The following is a 20,807-nucleotide window of genomic DNA, read 5'->3' on the forward strand; positions in this document are numbered from 1 at the left end:
ATTGTGTGGCATTTTTTGTGAATGTGCTTGGTGTTTATGGGATGAAGTTGTGGTGTAGGATGGACTATGCCCCCATGTGTGGCATGCTCATGTAGGCACCTGCAGTGTGTACTTGGGCACGAGTCCTCTGGGGTTCCAGTGTGCAGGTGCAGAACACCTGTGCAGAAGGACATCCTGCTGCTGCTGTGTACCAGCAAATCCTGTGGGCACGTGTGCAGCTTGCAGGAACTGACACTGGAGTGGCTGCACCATATTGTTGGAGGGGCTGTGTGTGGCACCAGCAGTACAGCTGCACGAGGAGTGTCTGATAGGCAGAAACTTGCTCACCACCTCTGTTTTCTTGCTCTGGCTGTTCCTCTCCTTCCCTCTGCTCCTCCCCTCAAACCCCTTCTCTCTCCCCTCCCTAATGATCTGACAGCGCTGAAAGATTTCTTGCAATTTTATTATGAACAGCAGGGGTTTAGCTGGGTATTCTTCAATGCCTCACTGTCTTCTCCACCATGATGCCAAGCATGACATGAAAACATCCAGCAGGTTCAGACATATGGAGGGGGCTGGAGCCAGTATGGCTGAATGATGCTTGTTCCCTCAGATTGATTGCAGTCTTGTCCCATTTTTCCCACAAGAGGCCCCCAGGTGAAGGGAGGGATGGCAGTGCTGACCTGTGTGCTTCCCCAACCACTCCAGCTGTGCATACCCTGGGGCACCACCCCTGCCTGGCACCTCTGCACACTCGCTCCTTGGGGATTGATGGGTCTCCCAAGAGCCAAGGGGACATTTCATCCCCACCAATCACTGCCACCCACCTCCAAAGGGTGCTGTACATCTGTGAGGGGGTGCTCAGCTATGAGGGTTCCCCCTCTCCTGGAGGCCACCACCCCATGGTGGATGCATTCATGTGTCCTGAATGTCCGCGTCCTCACACGCAAAGTCCTTCTCTCTCGGTCCATTAGTTTGTTTCCATGGCCAGTGGCAGGCACACGACTCTGAAAGCTGTATTAAAAGCCAGGTCAATACCAGCCCCTGCTTATTCCCCCAGGGGAAAATAAGTAAATAATGAAAGGAGGGGGTGACTTCATTTCCTATACCAGCAAACTCTTGAATTTAGTGCTGAGAGAGGCACCCCAGTTCCCAAGTGGGCAGCATTGGAGCTCTGAGAAGAGGCAGCTCTGCCTAAGCACCAGCAAAACCAGGAGGGATGGGGGCCACTCAAAACCCAGTGAATCCATCATTTCAGTGTAGGCTTTGAGGCAAACTGCTCTGGAAGATGGGCTCTGGAGCCAAGGGTCACTGCAGCAGTGAGGTAGAGGCTGAGGTGCTTAATGCCTTCTCTGCCTCAGTCTTTCACAGTGAGACCAGTTGTCCTCAGGGTACTCCGTGCTCTGAGATGAAAGACAGGGACAGGGAACACAACAAAGCCCCATAACGCAGGAGGGAATGCTCTCCTACACCACTTAGACACTCCCAAGTCTGCAGGGCTGGATGGGATCCACTCAAGAACATTGAGAAAGCTGGCAGAAGAGCTCAGCAAGCCACTTTCCATCATCTATCAGCAGTCCTGGCTAGCCAGAGAAGTCCCAGGGGACTGGAGGTTAGCCAGCGTGAAACCCATCTACAAAAAGGGCTGGAAGGAGATCTGAGAACTACAGGCCCATCAACCTGACCTCAGTGCCAGGAAAGGTCATGGAGCATTTCACCTTGCCATCATACAGAACATGTGGCACAACCCAGGAATCAGGCCCAGCCAGCATGGGTTTGGGAAAGTCAGGTCCTGCTTGCCCAGCCTGATCCCCCTCTATGACAAAGTGACCTGCCTAGTGGATGAGGGCAAGGCTATGGATGATGTCTACCTGCACTTCAGTAAAGCCTTTGACACTGTCTCCCAAAGCATTTGTCCTGGAGAAATTGGCTGCCTGGGGAAATGGAATGAGTGCACTGTTCATTGGGTAGAAAATTGGCTCCATGGCTGGGCCCAGAGGGCGTTGGGGAATGGAATTATTCTGGGAATGGAATTATTCCAGTGAATGGAGTACACCCAGGCAGGACAGCTGTTCCCCCACAAAACCTACATCCTAAGATGAGAAATGACCATGTCTGGGCCTAGACACATCTTGTGAGTCTATTTATGCTCTTTCTCAAATGCACTTCCATATAACCTCACTTTCTCTTCCTCTTTTCCCCTTCCATCTTCACCATCTGCCCTCTGTGTCTGCTTCTTCCTCTCAGTCCTGCTATTTCTTTCCCTGCCCTTCTGCTTCTTCCCCTCTTCCTTTTGCTTCTTGAACCAATTCCAAGTTGATATGCTTTTTTCTGCTTTATAGCTCAGGGATTAGGTGGGACATAACTTCTTCAGCTATTCCCCACCACAGCACAGCTACTGGGTGCCCAGAGCAGCTTCCTGAGCTCCCCATTTGTTTTTCTGTCCTCTTATCATCTGCAGTTTTGAAGGGGTGATTCTGCTACTCCTGAAGGAAAATGCTCATCATGTTTTCACCTCTTTTGTGAAATGACAACAAAGTGATGTTACGGGTCTAGCTTTGATTGATATTTTCCCTCATCCTCCCTTCACTTGCCTCTAGCACAAAGAGACGCTTTGGGTTTTTTCATGGGGTTTTTGAATCTAGAGCAATGTCCAAAGCAAATAGTATTGCTGGTCCAATCCTGCGGGCAATTTTAATGCAGATTATTCCCTCCATGCACACATTTGTATGACCTCCTCCCTGAGCAAATTCTCTGAGCCTCTTGTGATAGGTCTTTACCAGAGAGGCCCAGAACAAGGGAGCCCTCGTGATGGAGCTTCCAAGGTCCAATGCCATACAAATAGCAAACACCAGCCCTAATAACCCTCATCAGTCTCTACACCAGGCTGCAGCTGTGGAGTCTGTCCTTTGCTTCCAAACCTCCCCTTGGGATATTAGACTTTATTAAAAATAAATAGTTACAAATTCTGTTTTACAGCTGATGGCATCAGGGAGAAGAATGGAGGAGGCAAAAGGAGCAAGTGGAGGGTCTGCTGTCCAGTCAGGTCACCTGTCTGTCATCCCAGCTGTGCTGCACCAGGGAGCAGTCTGAGTGTGGTAAGCACAGGGGCCCTGCCTCCTCTGCCAGTATCTCAGGAGAGGAGCAGGACATGTTTTTCAAGAGGACTGGGAGAACTGGATCTGAGTCCATGGAGCAGAGCTGCTTCTGGAGGTGACAGACACCGAAAGCCAAGGAGAGTGCAGAGCAGCCGGTGTAGAACGTCCTTGTCTCCTAGCTTGGCATTTGCTGTGGAAAAATCGATTGCAGTTCTCCTTCTCTTTTATATACAAAATCATGTGCAACAAGCAACAAACATGCAAGTAAACTCCTCCCTTGAGATCCTTCCCCGCTCCCTCCAAGAGTCCCAAACTCTCCCTTCTATCCTCATCTGGTCAGTGCTTAGGTGTTGCTCCTCTCCCGGTGACGGCGATGACCCTTGACAGCCATGGGGCCTACCCACAGTGAGAGGTGACAAAGTCTGCTGTTGCCTCAGCAGCAGAAACACTTGCTGTGAGTCCCAGTCTGTCCACCGAAGGGCAGGGACTCCTGCCACCTCTCCAGAGACAAGAAACCAGGCCTGCTGCCCTCCTGTCTCTGGGCAGGAGAGGGGTTCTAGCCCAAGCTGCACACCCAGAAAGAGCAGTGTATCCTCACTCCTCTCCCAGGCATTACGACCTCACAAGAAAGGGAGTATATCCGAGCAGCTCCTGGCCTTGGTGTATCTGGGGGTTGAGAGGCAATCATGGGAGGCATTATTTGGTGGTGAAAGGACTTATCCAGTGTATGGGTACGGAACAGAGGAGACTGTGGGCAACGGGTGTGGAACGGGGAGGTTGGAGGAGTTAGATGGCTGATTCCCTGCGGTATGAGATTGTATCTAGAGGCAGAGTTGCCTGGAGCCGCTCCAGGTCCAGGTGGCTTCCAAAATCCATCATCTGGATGATACCTCCCTCCTCCTTGGTGTTGCCCCCTAACACTACACCCACTTCATCATCATCTTCGTCTTCATCTTGACTGACAAGTGCCAGCTCATTCTCGTAGCAGAAGGCACTGGGAGGTGGTGGAGAAGGTAGGATGGTCATCTTGCTCTCTTGCAGCTCCCGGGCTGAGCAGCAAGGTGTGCCAGCTACCTCATATGTCTTGTGAAAGCGCGAGTAATCCACTTTGTAGTGGTTCTTCTCCTCAAACACAACCGGTTCAAAGCGATGACCCCAAAGGATTTCGCTAGCAAGGTAAGAGCTTCGTGCCTGTGTGGTCATGGCTGTGGCTTCCACCATCCCCTCCAGAATAACCACAATCTCAAAATTCTCTGTCTCCAGCTCTTCCTTGCCAATCCCATAGAGGGGGCTCTCCTCATCAATCTCATGAACGATAATAATGGGTGAGACCAAAAATATACGATCCAGACCCACATCGTAGCCCACGTTTAGGTCCCGCTGGTCCAGGGGGAGGTATTCCCCTTCCTCCGTCATGTAGGGCTTGATGAGCTGGGCTCGGACATGGGCCTCCACGATGTGACTCCTCCTCAGGTTGCCCACCCTCCACATGAGACACAGTTTGCCATCCCGCACCGAGATGACGGCATGATGGCTGAAGAGGAGGGTCTGGGCCCTCTTCTTGGGCCTTGCCATCTTGGCCATGATGGTGCCAATCATGAAGGAGTCAATCACGCAGCCCACGATGGACTGCACCACAACTGCCATGATGGCCAGCGGGCACTCCTCAGTCACGCAGCGGAAGCCGTACCCGATGGTTGTCTGTGTCTCCACTGAGAAAAGAAAAGCCCCCAGGAAGCTGTTCACGTGCATGATGCAGGGCTTGAGCAGAGAGGGACTACCTGCCACGGCCGGTGCATTGAGGTCGCCGTGGAAGAAGGCGATGCACCAGAAGAGGAAGCCGAAGAAGAGCCAGGAGACCAGGAAGGCGGCGGAGAAGATCATCAGCATGTACCGCCAGCGCGTGTCCACACAGGTGGTGAAGATGTCGGCCATGTAGCGCTGGGATTTGTTGCTCAGGTTGGCAAAGTAAACGTTGCACTGGCCGTTCTTCTTCACGAAGCGGTTGCGGTGCTTCCGCCGGGGAGCATGGCCCTTGCCGTTCCGGCTGTGCCCGTTCATGCTGCCCAGCGTAGAGACCTTGTGTCCATCCTCCTCGGTGGAGACAATGCTGTACCTGGGAACAGAAGAAACAGGCACTTCCGTCAGGAATACACGAAGGGTAACAGCAACCACCAAGACAGCAAGGGCAGGAGGCATGGGTGGTTCACAGGGGAGCAGTACCACCCTGTTGGATCTCACAACAGCACGTGTCAGTGATTATTGCACCATGGTGCCAACCTGACCAAGCTGGTGGGCATCTGCTGCAATGTCGCTGAGTGTTGCTGCCTGGAAGATGCATCTTGCAAGGTCCTGACAGGGCAACAAAGCAGCAGCAGCAGCTTGTAGCTTGTGGTACCTTCCAGCCTTTATGGTGAGGAGGGATACAAGGTTTGAAACCTGACCGCAGCTGGGACAGCCAGGAAGCCTGGCAGCAAGCACCCGCAGCCTGACCACGTTTTGGCCCTCAGATAATACAAGGCTGGGAGTTTCTATTTTCTCCTCTGCTCTGCTCACTGATTTCATGGTGTGTGGTGACAATGTTTATACACTTCCTGCCTCAGGACAATTCTGTTGCCACAGCAACATGTGTGTCTTCCAGCATCTCTTATCGAAAGCCAAAGGTGTAATTTGGAAATCAACAGCCAAAGCACTGGCAGTTTCCTCGGCAGAAACTACACACACATTTTCTGGGAGACCTTTCCCCCTTTGGCTCCCCTCCCTTACAACACTGCCCCTCATGTGATCCCGTGACACATGCAGTTACTCCTTAAAGATGTGATGGTAGATGGTACTCTGACCACCAAGGAAACCAAGAGTGTGCACTGAAGCACAAAGACTGCTCTGCCCTCATGCCTGGCCAGCTGCAGCCTCACAGGACCCTGGGAGTCTCTCCCTCCCACCCCATGGTGTTGACATGTCAGCTGGAGTCCTCCAGAATGGGCCTCCATCTCACGGCAAGGACAGCGCTGGTGGCTGGAGTTGTGATTCCTGGGAACATGTGGCTTCTGCAGTGCTGCTGAAATCTGTAATTTCTGGTCCAGCACCATGCAGTGCTTTGCTTCTCCTCCATAGTATTCCTCCAAGTACTACCCCTACATATGGCATGTTTTGGGTTGGAGGAGGAGAGAGGAGTCATTCCTTAGAACAGGAAAGCCGCTGACAGGTAATTTGAGAAGAATATATCAAAAGGCAGTCTGAATTTAGGGTCTGAGGGGCCAGATGAGGAGCCGGGTCACTCAGGGCAGCAGCAGGTCTCGAGAGGAGGTTACTCACCGATTGACCCGGACGCTGCCCATGGCTCGCTCGGTCATCAGGTGTCAGGGGGCCGTTGGAGCTGCCAGGCCGCGGGAGCTCATGCAGCAGCACTCACGTGGGACTGGGCAGCTCCAGGTTTCACCTCTGGCGAGCAGGGACCAGCACGGCCATTGCGATTGCTCCTGGGCACGCGCCTGGCAGGGAAGGACAAAGCAAAACCCAGTCAGATCCAATCCCCCCTGGCAGCAGCCATCAGAGCAGCTGGCACAGGCTCCCAACCTTTTGCTCAGGCTGCCCTGGGAGATGTCCCTGGGGCACCTGCTCCAGCCTGGCTTGGGCAGATGAGGAGCTGATGGTGCAGACTGGGTGCACAGCCTGCAGATGAGGAGCTGGTGGTGCAGACTGGGTGCCCAGCCTGTAGATGAGGAGCTGATGGTGCAGACTGGGTGCACAGCCCGCAGACCCCGCGCTCTCCAGCCAGCAGAGGAGCAAGGCTGGCCGGTCACCGCTCTCCAGACCAAGGGCACAGCAGCTGAGCCGCTCACAGGGCCCTTGCCCTGAGCTATTATATTAATATCAGAGCTTACACAGGGGCGAGAGCTCAGCCAGGCTAAATACCTCTCACACAAGGACTAACAAAGCACAGAAATGCACAGCAGCCCTCAGGGATCCCCGTCAGCCCAGCCTAACCCTGAGGGAATTTTTTCCAGGGTGTGCAGAACACCCTGTTTCAAATAAAAGAAGGGAAGCAATGGGTAGAGCCCAAAAGAACTGACGGAAAGGAAGGGCTCAGGGGTAGCCAAAGAGAAGCCAGTTAGAGGAAACAAACCTTGCGACATGCCCTGTGTACAGCATCCAAGGAGCAGCTCAGCAGCAGAGTCCTGGGAGGATGTCCAGCAGATGTCCCAAGCCAGTCCTCCCAGAATGGAAGGATGGTGAAGCCAAAGACTCAAGAGCCAACCTATTCCACCTGCCCAGAGCTGCTGGGAAGGGAAATGCACTGAGGGGGTAATGACTCACAGATTAGGAAGGGCTTTGTACACCCATGCTAATCCTGCACTGTAGCCTTTGGATTACAGCAGCCAGTGCTGAGTGTGGATGCAGACAGCCAGCTAATCTATTTCCTCCCAGCCTTGCCAATGAACAGCCACTGGTTGCCAGATATGGGAAAAAATACAAGGATTTTGGGATCAAATGTAAGGCTTAGAGCAGCTTGCAAGTGGTTGTGCATGGACAGGAGAGAGGAACAGCAAATGATGTTGCCTAGGATGGAAAAGCTGTGAGAACCACCCTTGCCCCATCATCAGTGCCCCAGAATGGGACTGCACGTGGCCAGAGGTGCCCACCAGCTTTGCCCAGTTAGGACCAGAGCTGGAGAGCAGCAAGAAGGGAGCTCCACATATCACCTCTGATGGGATGAAGACTACCCAGTTACTGAGGCAGTTAAAGCTCTGCAGCAATGCAAATATGGGTGTTCAGACCAAGGGTATTATGAGAGCAGTAGAAGAAAATAACCTTGTAATCCACAACTCACCACACAGAGAACAAAGGGAACAGCTGCCCAAAAATCCCCATCAGGAAAAAGCACTTTGACACTGAACTCTGCCAGGTCCCATCACCTCACTGCCCTGCAACGTCCAAGTCTTCATGAAGTTGGTTTGGCCAGGAATTTTTGCTGTCCAGATGGGTAAACCTATAGCAGACTGGGGCTGGTAGCCTAAGTTAATCAGAAATGTTGATGTGATGGAGAGAGGTCACTTCATACCCGCAGATGGTCCTGCTGGGATGAAGCTGACCAGAGCCATTGCATGTTGAGTTCAGACTGCAGGGTCCCACATGGCTTTGGGAGATGGCAAAGGTGGGCAGTTTATGTACAACCCTCTGTGCCAGCCCCAGCCAGGAGAGGAAAGACATCCTCTTCAACTGGCATCATTCTCAGCCAGCCTGGATATGCCAAGCTCATCCTTAGCCTGCACTGACCCTGATAACACAGGGAAGGCCCTGTCACAGCTCACACATATGAGTAATTCACAATTTCCTGGAAGTTTCTACAACCAACAACTCTCTTTCTCCAGCTGCAGAAACAGGTGCACCATTTCTAGAGATTTTGGATTTCTGGCCCCGGCAGCAGCCAGCTCCAAAAGAAAGGGAGGAGGGCCCAAGGCCCTCTGTGAAACTGTGTGCAGCAACACCTGGATCTCTGCTCCTCACCTTTCCCCCCTTCCCAAAAAGGGGCAAAGGACAAAGATGAAATACAAGGGCTTTGTTCATGACCAGTTCAGGCTGGTACAGCTATGGGGTGGGATGAGCACCCTGTGTAAGAGCACTGCATCCTGTGCTTCCTCCTAGCTCCCACATGGAAGCTCATGCCAGCCGGGGCTGTGGCAGAGCCCCTTGCAGAGTCCACCAAGGCTGGACCGTGCAGCTCAGAGCCTGGGCAGCCTTTGCTGCTGGCTCCACAGTGCCCGAACAGAGTATCAGCAGCTAAAGTCACACCAGTACCTGCAATTGGTACCTAACGACAAGGAAAGTATTTCCGTAAAGGATGAAGGCTACCAGTCTGAGCACACACATTTGAGAGTGGCAAAGTAAATGCTTTTATTTGCAGTAAGTGGTTACAAGTGGGAGAACGATGGCCTCGGACTGTGCATGGATCCATGGAACTCACACAGAACTACACTCATAGATCTTTCTCTGCTTAAAATTTGAGAATTTTTCTGGTGGATTCGAGGACCTCAGTAACAATGGGCAGCATTTCTGAGGCAGGAACTACCTGAGGGAGGCATCTTTGCCCATTATGAGCTCGTGGGGGTTTTGCCTGGTGAAGTATAAGTTCTGTTTCACTGCTTCTAGACCAGTCTGTTCTCAGGTTTTCATTCCCCAGCTTGCATCTCTCCAGCTGTCCTTGGAGAATAAAGATCTTCTGCTTCAGCCTCTCCATGTTTGTTTCAGCATTCAGAGCCCGCTGGGTCATTATCTGAAGATGACATTCAGTCTCCTGGACTAAGGATTGGAGCTCTTGGACTTCCCTCTCCCGCTCAGCCTGGCTGGCCTTCAGCTGATCCTGCAGGCTCGCCACCATGCACACCTGTCTCTTCAAGTTGTTCTGGAAGGTCTGGAACATTCTCCTGACCATGACATTGTCCTTCCTGAGTGCATCATTCTCACCCCCGAGCCTGTCATACTGCTCCCTGAGCACGTCGTATTCCTCCCTGAGCACCACGTCCTCGGCCATGAACACAGCCCTGTCCTTCGTGAGCTCTTTGAACGCCTGCCTGAGTGTGAAGTTCTCCGCTGCGAGCATGATGTTTGCGCTCCTGAACATTTCGTTCTCCGACCTGAGCATGCTGTTCTCCTGCCACAGCAAGTTGTAGGTTGGCTGCAGGGACAGGGACTGTCTGTCCTCGCCGTCCTCCCCGTGCAGCACGTGGGGCTCCGCTCCCGTGGTGCTCTCTGGGTGTCCCACAAAATGGTCACTGGCATGGGCCTGTGTGGCAGCGGCCTCTGTCCCCAAGTGCTGGCCTGAGCTGTGCTGGAAAGAGTCATGGAAGCCACTTGGTGCTGTACCAGCCTTTTGGGGGGCAGGCAACCGCTGATGCCCAGGAAGGTGGTAGGTTGGGCTGGGCTCCTCATCTCCATCCAATCTGCCAGATATTCCCATGTCTTTGTAAAATGGCTCCTGAAGCTCCTGATCTTCCTTCTCAAGCTCCACTGCATGCTTGGCCAACCCCACCTGTTTATCTTTCACCATGTAAGAGTCCCCAGGAGTTACGAAAAATGTTGGTTCTCCCAGATCCTCTGTCTTATTTTCATCTGTGCTGTCGCTGCTCTTGCACAAGGGTGAAGGAACATCAGAATGACAGGAGTTCCCTGATTCTTTGCTGTCATCATCACCACCATCATTGTCATCATCACCTTGCAAACCCTGAGATTCTGGGTAGACCATCATCATTAGCCCAAAGATGCGAAATGGCTTCGACATTTTTCAGGATGCTCTCAGCTGCAGTAAGCAGGAGAATCCAAATTGTGTTCCTGGAGTGCAGGCCATGCAGGCTGTTGACACTGACAAGCAGTGTGCCACCTTCTGCAGCTTCAGCAGTGCTTGTTGTGGCCACCAAAATCCCTCTGTTCAGAACACCAGGATCAGGAGGTGTTCAGGAGGGAGAGGAGAGGAGAGCCACAAACCTCTGGCTCTGGGGACACCTGGAACCACCAACATTCCAAGGTCTGTGATGTCGTCAAGTTCCATGTGTGCTGAGTTGTCAGAAGCAGGGGAGGGGGAGGAAGCAAACAACTGCTGTCCTGATTCTGTCTAGGACTGCGTTAATTTTCTTCATAGTAGCCAGCACAGTGTTGGACTTAGTATGAGAATAATGCTAATAATGCTAATGCTAATAATGCTAACAAACAGACTTGTCGGAGCTGTTGTTAAGTAGTGGCTTACTCCAAGACAAGGACTTTTCTGTTGCTCATGTTCTGCCACTGAGGAGATGGACAGGAATCCAGGAGGGAGCATGGCCAGAACAACTGGTCCAAACTAGCCAGAGGGATATTCCATGCCACAGAATATCATGCCCAGAATATAACTGGGGGATTTAACTGGAAGGGGCTGATGAATGCCTGGGGATGTGCTGGGCATCAGTCACTGGGTGGTGAGTAATGGGGTTGTGCATCACATGTTTCTCTTGGATCCTGTTATTCTCTCTCTCTGTGCTTATTATTACTATTACTGTTTTATTATTATTATTATCGTTATTATTGTTATTATTGTTACTGATAATAATATTAATATTATTAACATATTTATTATTGTTATATTTTGTTTCAATTATTAAATTGCTCTTATTTCAACCCACAAAGTTTACCTTTTCTTTTTGATTCCCCTCCCCACTGTGGATGCGGGCAGTGAGAGGGAGAGAGGGGCTGAGTGATAGTTAAGTTCCCTGCTGGGGTTAAACCACAGCAGCTGCAAAAGGTGATTTTGGCAGCATGAGGATAAGCTGTCCTCCTGGTGTAGAGCTGACCCCAGCCTGGCGATGCTGCCAGTGAGCAGCTCATGAAGCCACCTGAGACCTCCAGCATAAAGGAGGGATAGGGACAATCCAGCCTGGGCAGGCAGCATGGCCCAGAGGGGACAGCCCTGTCCCACAGGGTACAGAGACATCTCCAGCAGCAAGGCCAAGCCCCTGGCACTTGGCTGGGGCTGACCCTGGTCAGGGACAAGAGACATCACCAGCACTTTGCCACAGGCATCGCTCTAGGCTGAGCGGGCAGTGCAGGGTCCACGCTGTGGTGCTGCCAATCTGATTCATCCCTGCTGCCAGCTGGCACAGGGAAGTGTTAGTAATACCCAGTGCCACAAACTCGGAGCGGCACGAGCCAGGAGACGGACAGAAATAAACACGTTTCCCACTTCCACCCCAACACACCCCCGCAGCGCGTGGTGCCGCCATGGGAAGAACAGACAGGCAGGCAAGAAACGCCTGGGCTGGGCACTGCTGCCACATTGGGTCACTGTCCCTCCTCAGCAGCTGATGGGCCAGGGCCGCCACTGACGTCCCTGCTGGCAAAATCAATGCCACCAGCTTGGCAAGGCCTGGGGGCTTGCCAGGAGCCCAAACCCTATGCAAACGTAGTTCAAATGGCTGTGAAAAGGTCCCCTTGCCACTTGGAAACCTGAAACAGAAATGGAATGAAGGGGGAAGGCTCAGAGGTGTCTCCAGCAGAAGGGGATTATGTTCATATCCTGAATAGGCAGCTGCCTGTCACATGGACAAGCAGGAGGAAAGCCTGGCTGAGGACAGAGACACGAATCCAGAGCATGCCTGAGGGCATTTCTTGAAGCTTGCTCTGCCTCCTGAGACCCACATGTGAAGGAGAAAGCTTCAGAGTGAATGGCAATTCCTGTGGAGTGGTATGAAACAAAGCTGGTGCATGCAGCAAGGAGAGAGGCTAGGTAGGAGGCTGCAGCCTGGACAGGAGCCTCCCCACCCCTCTGCTGCCTTTCCTGGGTGCACATGAACACCCATGAATTTCATGGCCTGCAGAAGCCCCCCGGCACTTTTGGAATCTGCCTTGCAGCGCTGAAACAGCCAGTCAGATGGGCCTCCAGGGGCCAGCAGCTGCCTCCAGCCCCAAAGCATGTGCTAGCCTTCCCTCTTTCCCAAGCCCTCCTGTGTGTTAGATTGAGCAATGCCAGGGACACCACCACGGTGCTGCAGTCATCTCCTCCTTCCCGTGTGACACCGTGCTCCAGCAGCACAAGCCATCGCACCAGCCCACGCTGCCACCCCAGTTCTGCTCTGGCCCCGAGCAGGCACGTGGGGCTGCACTGCTGCTGTCCCTTTCCAAGGGATCTGCAGCACAGTGAGGTCCGGGTGCTTGGTGCCGGGGCAATACCTCCATTGCCCCATCCCCTGTACACAGTGCAGTGCCTCGCACTTCCCAGTCTTTCTCCAGCCCCTGCCAGAGTAGATCATATATTGTCAATCCTTCCTTAAATTTGCAATGGAAGAGTCTCATGAAACAGAACAGAAAAGTCCACGCTAAAGCACTCCCCCACTTCTCTTTTTATAACAACCATATCTGGTGCTCTGGGACATACACTGTGAGCGACAACGATGGAAAAATCCCAGGGTATTTTTACACTCTTAGTCTTTGCTTTATCGGGAGTTGTCTGGCAAATGCTCCTCTCCTGTCTGTGGTCAATGCCGCAGCCGCTGGTCGCGCTCCGCTTTGTGCCTTTGTCCCTGCCCCCGGCCGGCTCGGGAGCACATCCAGAGCCCCGCTGCCAGCTCGGCACGCTGACAGCACGGCAGACCAACTTCTCGCCTCTCGGGGAGCCGGGGCGGAAACACCCGCGGCTGAGGAGGGACCTCTCTGCCTTTCAGCAGAGCCTTGCAGACCCACAGCGCTCAGGGTGTCCTCTCCATCCTCTTTGCAACTCCATCTCTTCTCCTGCTCCTCAGGAATATTCCCAGGGTTCGTGCTGGGGCTCGGGGGCAGCTCTGTGCCGTGGGGCTGTCCTGGCACACGAGGCAGCGGCCGAGCTCTCGTTGCTCCGTGCCGGCAGGGCAGGCGCTGCACGGGCACACGCCGAGGCACAGCCACCGTGCAGGAGAGTTTTTCTATATTAAAAAGGCAACTGACATATGGAAGGTGAGGGGAGGAAGCTGTAATCAACTCTATACCATTTTTATATACACACTTCTGCCTTTTCGTTCAATAATTATAAATAGATCAGGGGCCAACAGTCCCCATCTGCCCCTCAAGGCATGATCCGCTGACCAGTTTCCCCCTCCAAAAGAGGATTTTATTCATGTGCCTCTGCCCGGTTTATATTTTGGAGTGGAGTGAGAAGGGGGGATATTTTTTCCCCCTGTGAAGCTCTGGAGCCTGAGGATGGGTAATATGAAAACAAAACAAAATGATTTGAAGTTAAACCATCTCAGTGTGTGACTCAGAGCTATTCATAGCTCCCTGAAGCCAGCTGCAGCAACGGAGCCAGAAGGATTCTGCCCGTATTATTATTCCAATTACCATCTGAATTAAAAGTTTGAGCAGTGATCAGCCCACATGCTGATGGGAGGGGGAGAAAAGAAAGCGAAGAGAGAAGGAGAGAAAGAGTGAGAGGGAGAAAAAACAGATAAAAATGGGATCCACACAAAGGTCCCCAGGATGACAAAGTCAGGAAGAGGCACAGAAAGGTGACAGCATCACCTCCCGCCTGCTCCCACACCGCCCCAGCGATCCCTGCTGCGGCTGCACCGTCCAGACAATGGCGCTGGGAGAGCGGCTGCCTGCCCCCAGGATCCCAGACCAGGTGGGGATGCCCCGTGGTGGGGTTGCTGAGACTGGCACCGGCATTCACCCACCCCTCTCTGGACAAAATGGGGCTGGGGTACACCACACCGGGGCTGGGGGCCGGACTGAGCGGGATTGTAAGGAGAGGATGCTGCTGGAGTGGCAGCTGGGGAGAAGCCCCTGCTTTTTCTTGCTGAGTGAGGAAGGTGGGTGTTATTCTCTGTAGCTGGCATCACAGGAAAAATTAAATGCTCAGAAGGGCCCTGGCCTTGCCGGGGTAGTGTTCTTGGCCAAAAAGGAACCGAGCTTTTGTAGCAGCCAGGGTGCAGACTGCATCCCACCTGCTCCCGAGGAAACGCACGGGCTGACATACCCCCAGCAATCTGCCGCCAAAACTAGACCCCAAAAGACTGGTGCAAAACCTGTAAGAGCTGAAAAACTGAAGGCTCTAGGGTGTCCCTGAGGTCCCCACATCCCAGGCAGATGCAGTGCACTCAGGTCACCTCCTCCATCTTCCCAGCACAAGTGCACAGTGCAAAGGGTCTCTTCACTAATTCCTGCATCCCTGGAACTCTCTTCACTGGGCGTTCTGGCCTGTGGGAGCCCTGATGTAAGGCCATTCCCAGCAGTATCCCTTCAGCATCTCTTCAGCACAAAGTGCCTGCCCATGTGGGATGTCTTGATGGCTTTTGGCTACTCAGGGGACAAGGATAATTATCGGTGTGCAGGAAAAGGGGAGCAAGAGTGGCTTACATCATCTGCCTGCCTGCTGCAGTTGCACTCTTGGCAGGGCAGGGATGGACCGCCGGTGACTCTGCCAAGCACCCAGCAAGGCAGGTGCCTGCAAATGGTTTATGAATGATGATAACAACAGTGACAGCAGCAAGGATGAGCAATAACCAGGGCAAAGCCTGCTCTGCACAAAGCCCCGATCGAGAGTGGCTGCAGCCACTTTTCTGCACCCAGCTGCTGCACGACAGCTGAGTTCCTAGCCTGGCCTGGCTGCTGAGCACTAACCCGTCAGCGGCAGGGAAAAACATCTCCCTTCACCCCCTTGTCGCTGGGCTAACAGGGAGCTGAGCAGAGGCAGAAGCCTCCTGAAAGGGCCCCAGCTGCTCCCCTTTCGGCCGTGCCTGCTAGGCACCAGAAACGGAGCACAGGGAGCATCCCAGGTAAGCTGCAAAACCGCATTCCTACAGAGAGAGGATCAGGTATTTCACTACAGGTTTGCTGACTTCTATTCCTGCGGCTTGATCCGCCAGGTTTAACAAGCACATCTGGGGGGTGTCGAGCCCAAGTGCTGCCCAGCTCACGCAGTACGGAGCACATTGCCCGCTCCCTACCCGCAGCTGTCCCACAGGGAGGGGCTGCCATCGCTGGGGCAGCGCGGTGCGGTGCGCGGGGGACACGGCGGCTGCATCTGCACGCTGCCAGGACAGCGATACCCCCCGCCATGGGCACGGGTGGCTGTCACAGCCCTGCTCCTCCGGGCTGCGACAGCGGCTCCCGCCGGGATCCTGCCTGCTCACCTGCCTGTCGCCTGCTGGCGCTGCCCGCGACTTCTGCCTGCTCACCTCCGCCCGGACACGAGGCTGCTCGTTGGTGCGGGGAACAACGCGAACGGGAGAGGAGAGGAGTTGTGGGGCCGCTGTGTCTGGTCCCGTGGCAGGCACCGCCTCTTCATAATGCCATCGAGCTTTTCCGAGGGGTGAGCGCCGGCCTGCCCGGCCGCTGGGATCCCCGGTGCCCTTCAGCCCCGCACTCACCGCGCTGCTGGCGGGGCCGATCTATACAGCTCTCCCGGGGCTCTGCCCTCCTCTAGAGCAGAGTCACTTTCCACATCCACCTGCTCTAAGGCTCCTTTCGGCTGGTCAGTCTGCGAGGGTGCTTTAGCAGGCTGCCGGCAGAAAGGGAGCCGGCGAGAGCAGAGGGGAGAGCCAAGCTGAAGGCAGGGAAAGGAGAGCAGGCGGCAGAGAGGCAGCTGGGACCAGGCCAGCAGCTCTTTGTACCAGCGCTGGTACCGCTTGCCAGGGAGGGAAGGAGGTGGGGAGATGTGTCAGGGTCGTTTCTCTGAGCCTTTTGCAGGGGACAGAATGGGGGACGCCGCTTCCCTCATTACGGAACAGCACCAGGCTCCCTCTGAAGTGTTTCAGGAGAAATGTTGCCATAGAAATAAAGCAGCCGTCCAGATTGTGAGGGGCAGACCCACTGCCATGGTGGCAGGGGCGTGGGCAGGGCCGCGGCAGGAGCCTTGGCTGGCGGCGTGGGGAGGCGCCGGGCCGGAGAGCGCCTTGTTCTCCACCCTCCAGTGCCTGCTCTCCAGCGAGGGCAGCGGTGGGGCTGCTGGGCCAGCACGCTGGTGCCAGGAGATGGTGGGCATCTCCTCCCCAGACAAACCAGTGGGTGAATGCCAGAACTGCCCCTGAAGCAAGCTGCCTGCTTCAGGCTCCCAGGAGGACAGGCATGGAGGTGCATGGATCTCTGGGGCCACGGGAACAGGGTCACATCGCAGCCAGCTCCCATCCCTCAGCAGGCTGTGCCACGGCACCACCTTCACTGCTGCAGAACGAGCCTCAGGGCTCTGAGGGCTAGAACCAGCTCAAAAGCGGTCCTTGCCTGTCCCAAGCTCCCCACTGCCAGAGAATCAGCATCTCTCCCAAGAAGGGGCTCCAATCCCAACCATCACCGTTAAAACCACCTTGTCTGGCGAGGACAGCCGGTGCCTCTGGGTGTTCCCCGTGAGGCCCCTCGGCCCCGGTGAGGGGCACAGGAGCAGCGACGTCAGGGAGCAGGAATCCAGCCTGACTCAGTTTCGCTGCGTTGCGAGGCAGGCGCAGACGGCCTCGCTCAGCCCGTGCCATTCACAGAAAAGGAGCGCCAGCGGGAGGCTGGGAGCCGCGTGCATGAGTAAGGATCGATCGCTGAGACGCCAGCATCCATCCATCGATCGCGGGCCGCTCTGCCGGGCTGAGCCGGCCCAGGGCAACAGCGGGGCGTGCCCAGGGCACAGGGACATCAACTGCTCCGCACCGGTGTCAGCCGGGGCAGGTGCCCATCACCGTGCCCTCCTGCCCCTTGCTGGCACCCTCCCGCCACCGACACCGCCCCAGAGATGCGGCTGATTCCCGGGCGCGGCCGATGGCTGAGCCTGGGGTGGCCGAGGCTGGAGGGGCCGGGGGACCGGTCCTGTCAGGAAACCCCATCCCTCCCCAGCCACCTCCTGGCTTTCCGGTTTTCCTTGCAAACCATGGCTGGGGGCTGCAAGGGACAAGGATGACTGCCAGCACCACACGTCGGGGCACTTGTTCTTAGCACCCAAACAGGGAGAGATGGAAGAAAAAAAGGTGGAGGAGAGGGAACCCACTTTCCTTCAGATCAGCCCTCTCCAGCTTATCCTTCCTGAGGCCATCCTCCCCATTTGTCCTCTCCCCACCACTCCCTGTCCCCAGCAGGTTCATGCTTTTCCCTAAGGCACATATTTGTCCTGTATTGATTGTTATTTTCAGCGGCTGCAAACACCGCCGGGGTGTCTCAGGCTTCTGTGGGTGCCACTTTCTGGTGGCGAATGGAGAAGGGGCACATTCCCACGTCTCTGCCCATGCACCTGCCTGATCCCTCCCAGGCTCCGGGTAACCCCAAGCCCTGGGCTCCTCTCCACACCGCCCACCTCCTGTGGATGCTCCTGCCGAGGAGCCAAGGAGGGCACAGAGCAGGGTTGGAGGTAGCCTTGGAGCTACGTCACCTCTGCTGTGTGTGCACTGTCACCGTCTGCCCCTCACAGCACCCTCCAAGGGGAGGCAGGGGAGAAGGGAGAGGCCCCAGAGCTGCTGTTTGCTGTGCCATCCATCGATGGGGCCAGGGCTGGGCAGCAGGGATGGGAAACTCCAGGCTCTTCCCAGAAGGATTTGGATGACTTCAGGCTATTTGCCCAGGAGGGAGGGCCGTGGGGGCTGAGGGGCCAGGGATGTCCGAGGTGATCTGCCAGCACCATGCAAACCTGCCTGCCCATTCTTGCCCCGGTGGGGAAGCCGACCTTGCCAACAGGGAGCACAGGCAGAGTTCCTCTGGTAGTTTGCTCATGGTTTCCTCCTGAGCTCCTTCACCCAAAGCCGCCAGCCAGAAGACCCTTTGCACCGTGCCTCTCTGGGGTGTTGGACCACTGGCACGATCAGCCATGCTGGGACTAGGAGAGGTGGAAGGCAAGGAAAAAGGGAGCAGATCTGGAGCCCGAAAAGCTCCACAGGCAGCAGGAGAACAAACACATCCACTTCAGCCCCATTTGCACCTGAGGACTTGAAGATCAGGCCTCCAGCTGCCTCCCTCTGTGTGAACTGGCCAGGACCAGCGCAGAGAGGAGTCCACAGAGCAGGAGAAGCAGAAGGTGAGCGAGACCCAGCCCAGGGCTAGAAGACACTAAGAAAACCCGGGGAACTGAAGAAATGAAGTTCCCTGCAAAGGGACCGAAGCCAGGGCGGCAAGGGGGCGGGGAGGGAAGTCGGGGAGGTTTCGAGGCAGGAGCCACCCCTGCCCCTCGGCCCGCGGCCGCCCCGGGAGCCGTGCGTGCATACGCCATGCACACCCGGCAACTTTATTATTCACTGGCACGCTCGCACGAAGCCACGCATCTCTCCCCAAGTTATATTTATAGCTGTTCCTCCGAGCGAACGCAAATGAAACAATACATTATTTTCCTAAGGGAGAAAAGCCCTTCCCGCTCTCCCGCCGGAGAGGAGAGCAGCGCGCCCGGCACCGCCTCTTACCCGGGTCCTGCCGAGGGCTGCCGCCTGCTCCAGCCGCGCCGAGCCAGCATCAGGGGAACGGGAAAGCGGCCGCTCTCTCCATCTCACCATCAAATGCCTCAGCCGGACCGCAGCAATCAGGGAAGTCTCTCTGCAGTCCTCGCTCGCCTCCAGCCCAGGTTTATTTTTTTCCCCTCCGAAGAGCTACTTCTCCGCTGCGACCTGCTCCTCTCCTAACTCTGCCCTGCCCACGCCAGCGCTCTCCTTCTGCCTCTGCCTCAGAATTTTTTTGCTCCCAGGAGCGTCCATCCCACGGAGTGCTGATGTGCCTTCGTGGTTCAGCGACGGGTTTAGGTCTCCCCCTCCTGCCTGGCTCCCTCCTTCTCTGGCATGATGTGCCCGTGCCCCTCGCTGCCCCCCTGCTCCAGTCCCCAGATCCCCCCTCTCCCTGACACTCTCCCTCCCGGTGCGCTCCGCTCCCTTTCCCCGGCTGCCTCTCCCCCTCGCTGATTGCTATGCAGTCTGTAGCTGAGAAGTCAGTAACTCCGTGGTAGGATCCAGCAGCTTTCCCTACTTTAGCCCATCCTCGCATGTGAGCTCAGAGCTGCGGAGCCGCCATGGGGGAGACAGAGCAGCCGTCGGCAGCGGGAAAGGGATGCTGGGGCCGCCAGGTGCCCCGAGGAGGTGGATCCTCCTCCTGGGCTGCCGCACTGAGATTGAATAACTACCGTCAGGGGGTCCTTTCCCACCTGGATTCGGGGTGCTGGGCTGACGCCTCGCCCTGAGGAAGGACCAGGCTCTCCCAGCTGGTGCAGAGTGTTTGCTGTGGGGCATTGCCTCCCCACTCTACAGAGCAGGTGATTTCCTGCCGGGATGAGCGATGCTGGGACAGGAGCTGGACACGGAGGGACCTGGACACAGAGCTCCAGGATAATGCACAGCCACCCCGGGAAACCTGTCCAAGAAACCTCCTTTGGGTCTCCATGGCCAGCAGCATCCCAGGGGCTTTAAGAAGGTCCCTTCTTGGTGACAACGAGAGAAGGAGGGGACTCTGCTGCAGCAAAGACAGAGGCTGAAGAGGCCCCTGAACACACAAACAGTGGCCGTAGGCACAGGGACAGCCCTGCTCCAGGACAGCATCTTTGAGGACATGGTTAACCTCTTGGTGTCTCTCATATGCTGTCCCCAGTGTTAAGGCCTGTGCTGAGAAGTCAAAAAAGATTTTTAAACCTCATTTTTTTTAATCTCCTGTGAGCCCCAATCCTGCAAGGACCATGACCCTCCCTACCAAAATCCTTCCAAGATGTGGCACATGGGATGACCCCTGCACAACCTGTTGTGGAGCCTGCTGTGCCCTGCCAGTACCAGTGAACACTGGTGTGGTGAGCAAAACTTGCCCCCAAAACCAGGACACATCAGCCTCCTGAATGGGTCAGTTCACCCCAGTGCACCCACGGCTGCTCCCTGTTGCTCCTGGGGAGCTGCTGCACCTGGATGGAGCAGGGCCAGCCTGTCCATCCCCTCTGCAGCCATCCCAGCTCTTTCAGGTTCAGAGGGCTTACTTTCCCAAGAGCTCTGTCCCTAGGGCCTGTTGTGGGGCTGCTTCCCAAGAGCTGTATCTGCTCTGTATCTGAGCAGTATCCGCCCAGCTGCTCTTTGGCAGAGTGTACCATCCCTCTGGCACCACGACAGGCCTTTCCTCTTCATCTGGTGAAGGGATGAAGATGAAGCTGAGACACCTTGCTCCTTCCCACAGCAGGCAAAGCCATCAAGTGCCCTCTGGCCACCTCAGCTTCAGGTCAGGTTTCACCCTCTCTGCCTTTTGCTCCTCATTGCCGGCTGCCCCCAAGGCCTCACCACATTTCCCTCTGCCCTTGTGGCAGGAGGATGG

The 20,807-nt window shown here is 55.4% G+C and overlaps 2 protein-coding genes across 4 annotated transcripts; both read right to left on the reverse strand.

Moving 5' to 3' along the window:
• Nucleotides 1-426: 426 nt before the first annotated feature.
• KCNJ4 (potassium inwardly rectifying channel subfamily J member 4) lies at nucleotides 427-19,626 on the reverse strand. Of its 3 annotated transcripts, none has more exons than XM_005488618.4 (3): nucleotides 18,938-19,626; nucleotides 6,393-6,568; nucleotides 427-5,193 (listed from the first exon to the last, which is right to left on the reverse strand). In XM_005488618.4, exons 2-3 carry the CDS (start codon nucleotides 6,428-6,430, stop codon nucleotides 3,864-3,866), a joined length of 1,368 nt encoding a protein of 455 aa, XP_005488675.1. In that variant the 5' UTR covers nucleotides 6,431-6,568; nucleotides 18,938-19,626; the 3' UTR covers nucleotides 427-3,863. The 3 variants fall into 3 exon arrangements, with proteins under 3 accessions (XP_005488675.1, XP_026650337.1, XP_005488676.1); XM_026794536.2 differs by lacking the exon at nucleotides 18,938-19,626 and adding an exon at nucleotides 15,752-16,342; XM_005488619.4 differs by lacking the exon at nucleotides 18,938-19,626 and adding an exon at nucleotides 15,707-16,342.
• On the reverse strand, nucleotides 6,578-15,691 carry LOC102068212 (uncharacterized). The gene has a single exon (XM_074539386.1). It carries the CDS (start codon nucleotides 10,354-10,356, stop codon nucleotides 9,073-9,075), a length of 1,284 nt encoding a protein of 427 aa, XP_074395487.1. The 5' UTR covers nucleotides 10,357-15,691; the 3' UTR covers nucleotides 6,578-9,072.
• Nucleotides 19,627-20,807: the final 1,181 nt, after the last annotated feature.

This window comes from Zonotrichia albicollis, chromosome 4 (assembly GCF_047830755.1).
Source record: "Zonotrichia albicollis isolate bZonAlb1 chromosome 4, bZonAlb1.hap1, whole genome shotgun sequence".
NCBI classification, from domain to species: Eukaryota; Metazoa; Chordata; class Aves; order Passeriformes; family Passerellidae; genus Zonotrichia; species Zonotrichia albicollis.